The following is a 7,941-nucleotide window of genomic DNA, read 5'->3' on the forward strand; positions in this document are numbered from 1 at the left end:
GTGTAATGTTGCTGTTTGAGCATAAACAATATCTGCAAAGTTACGAAGCTGAAAGTTCAATGCAAACGGAGATATCGACTTTTAAAATTCTGGCAGTTTAATGCCTACAAAAACGACTGGTAAGGGACTACAACGAGCTTATTCCCAGGTCCGTTACGTCACGAACCCAGATAAACCCCGCCTCTGGGAACACGCAGCAAAGCGGGCGAGGCCATGCTCGGGGTACTAGGGGTGCACGTAAAAATCTGTTCATATATGAATCACGGTTCTGTCTTCTAACGATTCTAATGGATTCAGCAGGTTCTCAATCCTGTTCCTCCTAGCGTTCCTCTGCTCTACACATGCTCTGCATCTCTCTCATTCAGATCGTCAGATCAGCTCCAACAAACTGTTCCATTTATACACTTATTTTCACATAGCTATGAACAACAACAAATAAACATACCATTAAGAGCCGTGCTTGCACAGGTTCTGTGCGATCCTCTTCATTAATATTCTCTGCGTCTCAATCGGGCTCAAATCTCAAATTGATATAGAGGACGTCATTGTTTACAATACAACCGGAGCACATTCTGAGCTTGAGGGGCGGGAGGCGGGATGAGTGTCTTGACTTAATTCTTGCAAAAAGCAGAGCAGAGATGTAATGTAAGAGAATTCCCAAAAGAGTTTAGAGGGAGAGACCTTAAAACTATTTCTGTAAATGTGACACCCGGTTTTGTAGACAATGACCACTCAGGCTCCGTGACCTTGGTTTTGAATCTTTAAGAGAGGGCGTCATTCTCCCCCTTTCCACTGTGGCAAGAGAACAAGATGATTGGGTCTTTATCACAGCAGCAAGACATAATCAGGAAATCTCATTTCAGCTTCATTATCATTTATCACAGAACAACTTTGGCATTAATGAAGTCCCTGAATATGCAGATTGAATCCCACCCTTTATATCCAAACTGATATGGTTTTCATTAAAGGGACAGTTCACTCAATAATGACAATTCTGTTATCATTTACTCACACTCATGTCGTTCCAAACCTCTATGACTTTTACAATAGGGTAAAACTACTCCTTTAATAGTTTCAGGCACTGATCATACTCAACTGGATACACACAACAATATTCAATATGACAAGTTGCCTACTACTACTATTTTATATATATATAAAAAAAGATGCACAATAAATTAGTTTCAGACCTCAGTTAAATTAGTTTCAGATTCAGACAGAATAACTCGCATCGGTCGGTCTGTGTGTTTGTGTCCCCTCTCTCTTCCCTCCTCCCTCTGGCCTCCATGTGACAAGAGTAACGGTTCTGCTCAATACGATTCGCATGGATCGAGTTACTGGCTCTCTCGCATTGCGAGGCTGCTACTCTGTACACTCACTCAGCTGTCTCTGCCGGGCGGGTGGCGCACTCCGCTTCTCACATCCATTCAGCTCGATTCCGCATCGTTGTCCGAAGATGACCGTGACTATTGCGGGGCCATCCACGAGCCTAACCTCCACCAACCGCGGAGAGTAGAACCAGAGCCGAGGAGAGAGAGAGTGAGAGAGAGAGTAACCCACCTCTCTCTTGTCTCTCCCCATCATCTGCCTCAATCCTCTGGGCAAACCGACAGCTGAAGACGCAACGATTTCTGCTGAAATCTAGCTCTCAAAAAACACTCTCACACACGTCTCGTCTGGATATTGTGGAAGTAATTTCACAGAAGGATATTCACTGAGGATGGATAATATAAATTTGGAGTCGGTGGAGAAGGAGTGCGGCGCGCTTGGTGGATTATTCCAGGCGATTGTCAATGATATGAAGGTGAGAGGTTTGACACGATCGCTACACATGTAACACAAATAACCGTATATTCTTCACGAGCGTGACCAGCATGCAGATGGTGAAGCTCTCAAACCCCTTATCACTAAAGTGGCTTTGAGCAAATAACCATAATGCAATAGCTATAAAATCGCCTATTCATGGTTGACCTAAATGACAGGGGGAGCGCTATATGACATTCACTATCCTCCCTGATTATGAATGATAGATAGATAGATAGATAGATAGATAGATGCATGCATAGATATATGCATACATGCATGCATGTATACCTACATACATACATAGAGGCCTATTAGGTTATAGGCTACATTAGATTATGAAGGCAACTCCATACGGTTCGCCCTAATGCCGGTGCGGTGGAATACACTGTATCCACATGAGAATGTTGTGCATGGAAATGGAGGGGGTTTCACACACACACAATGGGAAACAGACTGAGCTGCTGCTGATTAAGCAGATGCGGCCGCGCGCCATTCCGTGTCACACACACCGTGAGATTTGTTGCGTCTGTCTGACGGATTGCAGCGTTCCGTCATATCATTGGGTCTATGAGCGTAAAAGAGCGGCCGCGCTCGCATGAAAACACCGTATTGATCTTCTGTCGGGTTTAATATTTTAAAGGGGTGGTTGATTGCGATTTCACTTTTTTAACGTTAGTTAGTGTGTAATGTTGCTGTTGGAGCATAAACAATATCTGCAAAGTTGCAGCGCTGAAAGTTCAATGCAAACGGCGATATCGTCTTTTAAAATTCTGGCAGTTTAATGCCTACAAAAACGACTGGTAAGGGACTACAACGAGCTTATTCCCAGGTCCGTTACGTCACGAACCCAGATAAACCCCGCCTCTGGGAACACGCAGCAAAGCGGGCGAGGCCATGCTCGGGGTACTAGGGGTGCACGTAAAAATCTGTTCATATATGAATCACGGTTCTGTCTTCTAACGATTCTAATGGATTCAGCAGGTTCTCAATCCTGTTCCTCCTAGCGTTCCTCTGCTCTACACATGCTCTGCATCTCTCTCATTCAGATCGTCAGATCAGCTCCAACAAACTGTTCCATTTATACACTTATTTTCACATAGCTATGAGAAGCATTATACATGGACGTGCGTACGTTTGCTGTGCTGTATTAAAGCTTTAATCAGAATAAAACCATATATTAAAAGCTAACAGAAGCAGTAGCATTTACAAGCAACAGCGTATCTAAAAGTATGGGACAACAACAAACAAACATACCATTAAGGGCAGTGCTTGCACAGGTTCTGCGCGATCCTCTTCATTAATATTCTCTGCGTCTCAATCAGGCTCAAATTGATAAGCAATATAGAGGACGTCATTGTTTACAATACAACCGGAGCACATTCTGAGCTTGAGGGGCGGGATGTTCAGAAGCGCGGTAGAGGCGGTTTAGCCAATCACAACACACTGAGCCAGCTGACCAATCTCAGCCCATCGCGTATTTCTGAGGGAGGGGCTTCATAAAAACAGGAAATAATCGAGGCATTTGTTAGAGAAGGGACAGATCGGTGTGGAATAAAGGTAAATTATGTGAAAAATAATGCGTTTTTTAAAAAACGAAGCATGAACACATGTTAGACTGCACCCCATAAACACAATCAAGCCTAGAAAAAACCCAGTCAACCACCCCTTTAACCACATAGTGAAAAGGACGCACATTCGTTTTGAATGTTGACCGGGATTCGGGACTCGTTTCCATGCATTACTGACGCTCTGGCAATAACATTCAGCCAGTGAAATCCAATAGCGACCAGATATCTTGTCTCTCTTGAGAAGCCCTGAAGCTGTTTGTTACTATCACGGTCTTTTTACTGTATTGACAAAAAGACGTGATTTTCTTAAGGTCTAACAGCTCTGAGCAGCATCTGCATCTGTTCTCTCTGCTCTGCTTACAAAGATATTCTCTTCTCATTCAATATTTAACTCTTGCTTCTCCAGCACACTCGTGGTCCAATTTGCTTCCATGCTGTTACTGTAAATGGGGATTGCGAAATATGGGTCATGACATGCATGTCTGTTGAATGATATTGAGCATACAGTGGCATTGGCACATGGTGTCTGGCACAGTTCAGTCATGAATGAGATGCACTGTCTGAGAGACCTAGATCCAGGCTTCAGCTTTAAGCTGTAGGTTGATTCAGGTGCTGCGCTGTTCTTGGTCTCGCTCAAGCTCACTCTGTGCAGACATTCGGTTTGCCCTCGCCATCCTCTGATATTGCTATACTGAGATGGGAAAAGCAGGAACACAGCTGAGGACTGTAAAGAGAGTTAAGTTCAACAATTTTATGATGATTACTCAAAGAAAGTGCTGGCAATTCATTCAGTAAAGAATCTAAAAATGAAGTTACTGTTCAAGAGCCAAGATTTGAACATCTACCACTGTCTTCTCTCTGCTTCTGCCTTTGCATGTCTTTGTTTGTGGGATGTGGGTAGCCTGTGGGTATTGCCAGCTCACTTGTCATATGTGTCTCATCACCAGAATGTCAGTTGGATCTTCTTTGTTCCTTCTCTGAGATCCCAACAGTACTGGAATAAACAAGGAGCCCAAATTCCACAACGGAATCAATAAAGTATAGATTCAGCTTACTGTTCTTCTAGCGCTCTTCATCACTCAGCAGATCTGAAGAATGCTGTTTGGAAACTAGCCTGTTGGAAAAAACATTGAACTGTATGTGAATGATTACTTGTTTCTTGCCAAATAGGAACAGGAAGGAATAATATGCCATATATGACTCTGTTTAACTCCACAGGGGAATGTGAACATCATTTTGATTTTTAAATCAACGTATGTTTGCTATATGTGTGTTTTTGTGTCTGGGTCTTAGGAGGGCATTGTTGTAAAAGGGTTGTTATGAGTATGGCTCTGGATCATGGAGGGGGGAGGATGATCGGATTTGAAGGGAGGGGGAAGGAGAAATGAGATGGAAATGACTGAGGAGTGGGGCGGGCTGTCATATTTAGGCCCACATTCTTACCCTCATTCTTTAGGTGAAAGGGCCCTAAGCAAGCGTGAAAGGGACACCAGCGTTAGACATGATGATGACACAAGCACACAGTTGTCTGTTTGCCAGCTGGACCTGTTGTATATCACTGCTGTTTACATTCGCATGCCTCACACTGAGTTGTGCATACCAGCCTGTATAGAGCAGAGACGCTCATATAGACTCACACACTCGGTCTAGATCTCATTCTGCCTGGCTACTGAATCTGAGCTCTGCCTTTAGTAATCCTTTGAATGTTTGTCTGGAGATAGAACTGGGATCATGGCAGTAGCGAAACGTGATTTTTGAACCTTGGCCCTCTCCCCCTACCCTCGTCGGGGTGGAAAACAGACTACCAGCCTAGTTTACAGAGTCTAATTCTAAAAGTCATCTTTGACAATTCCACCTTTGAAACTAGAGGCTATTCCAGCCTTAATGCGGTCACATACCGGATGAGAAGCGCAGTGCTGCGCCACACCATGTCTTTAATATTCCAATACATTGTTTTCTACACCACCGGCCTCCGTGCTTTGACCGCACTTTCTCATTCTGTTTGCTCTGTTCTTTTTTTAATCACCGAACTTCAAACTCATTGACACTACTTGCTCATTCTTGAAGTGAATGTTTGACTGTTTGGAGAGCAGATTAAAGGTTTTGGACTGCCATCTCGAACTGAACGCGACTCGTCCGGTGTGCTATAAGTTGCCCTAGAGTCACGCAACGCACAGTGGCGGCTCTGCGCTTCTCGTCTGGTGTGCGACCGCCTTTCAGAAATGCAACAAGAAAACAGCGCAGCAAGAGTGACTGATCAAGTGAAAATCCTCATTACAAATGCATCATCACACAATCGGTCTGTGCACAAAACCAACAAACGTAATGTTAAATGTAAGCCAACACATCATGACAGCGCTTACAGCAAAACAACTTAGCAACAGACACTTCATTACAAACAAGCAGTGTTTATATTAAATAATATTATTATTGGCACAGCGGCCCAGTAAATGTCCTCATTTACGTTATTTGCGGCTTCCATCGTGACGTGAATAATAGCTAGTTAGTTTATCAGCGTATATATTTTTTTTCGATAGAGATCCCACAGTGGGCGGAACTGGTCATAAAGTTAGTGATAACAAGGCCCGCCCATTTAGAGGAAAGATATGATTGGTCATTTTTTCCTGTCATTTAAAATTACGCTCCCATTGATTTACTATTGCTTGGCCCTCTGTAATTGCATAGCTGGACCACCAATCACAGAGCCGCAAACGCTAGGTGGAAACATTCTAATATGGAGAAAATGGGCGGAGTTCATTTAACGCATTCACTGAATAGGCAGATTTGAAGAGTTTATTTCTACATAAATTGTATTTATTTTATTTAGATGATGATTGTGAAATTATGAATTGTTTAAGTAAAATTGGAAATTATGACTTTTTATAAAAAATAATATTGAAAAGTTTGTCATTTAAAAAAATATTTTAAAATTGTAAATATTGTTTACAATAGTTTAGGCCCTCTCTGAGGGCCTAGAGGGCCCTGACGGTTCCCCACTGGATCATGGTATATAAGGGTGTTTCTTTGGCTTTGAGTGCTTTTGTGTTCCAAGGGTTGATTTTTATTAAAATTACATTTAAATGTAAGTAAGTGAGTAATTATGTAAACACAAAAAGATTTGATTTCAACCTTGTCTTTTAGTTATATTAATATCACATTAAAAAATCTTGGCTCTGGCTTGACTGATCTAAAATATGAAAATCCTTCATAAAAAATATGAATCATCATTTTGTATTATTTGTCAGCAAGGGAAAGACCTAAAATGAATTATGACATATGATCTGTGCTTAAAAATATAAAGTTCTAAATATAAAGGTAAATGTTATACAGATCATACGTTGGGCCTTATTTCCAATCAAGCTATTATTCTGTCAGTATGAGACAAAGTGTGAGAATTTTATGTATATATAATTTAATTTAAATATAAATTAATGTGTAATGTGTAATATATAATTTAATACAAATATAAATTAATGTGTGTATTTAAGATGCATAAAATGTTTGCTAGGAAATTAGCTGATATTTTAATGTTAATGTTTAAAATGTCATTTCCACCACTGTCGTTTCTACCACAGAAAACACAATATCATTTGAGATGTGGCAGAAATGGCAGTGCAGTGTGAATTTTCATTATTTACTTTCAAAAATAAAAGAAACAGTGCTCCTGGGATGCATGTATGTCTACTGTTGGACATTATTAGTGGACAAATAACAAACTAGAAAGTGTCCACACAGCTGGAAGTGACCATAATCGAAGAAACAGCTGTAATGTTGCTTAATGGTTATCAAATTTAGGTTAACCAAAATCATTTTCTTGTCCTGTCCTATGGCTTATTCACACCAAATACACTAACGATAACTATAATTATAAAATTTTATTAATTGTTCTAATTCTTTTAGAATAGGGAAGTCCACAATCCACATCACAACTATAACAGTAACAATATGGAGAAACGTCTCCAGGTTACGTATGTAACCATGGTTCCCCGAAGGGAACAAGACGCTGCGTCCGAAGACACTACGGGAACGCCCCCAGCGTGACCGTGCTCTGAATCACATGTGTAATCAGTCCGATGGAAGGGCGAGACGTCATAGGCGGGTGACGTAGCGACCAGGAAGCTATAAAGGCACGTGAGGTGGAACTGGCTTCAGCTTCAAGGAATGAAGCAAGCGCTCGCAGGGATGCCGGAAGTATGGCTCTGAGACACAGCGTCTCGTTCTCTTAGGGGAACCATGGTTACATACGTAACCTGGAGACGTTCCCCTTCAGGAACTTGAGCTGCGTCCGAAGACACTACGGGAATGAGAATGCCCATGCCGCCAGACTTGAAAATCCCTGTCTAGTGTGGAAGAGCACAGCTAAGACAAGAGAACAGAAGAGCCAGGAGTGGCTCGCATATCAAGGCCATAGAATCTGACGAAAGTGAGGGGCGTGGACCATCCTGCTGCGTTGCAGATGTCCTGCATAGATACACCTGCTAGGAAGGCCTTGGAGGCCGCCATACTTCGGGTCGAGTGAGCCTTGACTCCCAGTGGTGAGGGGAGATCAGAGGACTCATAGGCAGTA

At 42.1% G+C, this 7,941-nt stretch overlaps 1 protein-coding gene across 1 annotated transcript in view; it reads left to right on the forward strand.

Moving 5' to 3' along the window:
* The first annotated feature begins 1,317 nt into the window (after positions 1-1,317).
* LOC107703609 (MTSS1-like protein) overlaps positions 1,318-7,941 on the forward strand; it is an 81,586-nt gene continuing 74,962 nt past the window's right edge. Inside the window, exon 1 of the mRNA XM_016506303.1 lies at positions 1,318-1,804. Within this exon, the coding sequence (XP_016361789.1) occupies positions 1,721-1,804 (84 nt within the window). The 5' untranslated portion in view covers positions 1,318-1,720. The remainder of the gene's footprint in view (positions 1,805-7,941) is intronic.

This window comes from Sinocyclocheilus anshuiensis, unplaced genomic scaffold (assembly GCF_001515605.1).
Source record: "Sinocyclocheilus anshuiensis isolate Anshui unplaced genomic scaffold, SAMN03320099.WGS_v1.1 scaffold1440, whole genome shotgun sequence".
Lineage (NCBI taxonomy): Eukaryota > Metazoa > Chordata > Actinopteri > Cypriniformes > Cyprinidae > Sinocyclocheilus > Sinocyclocheilus anshuiensis.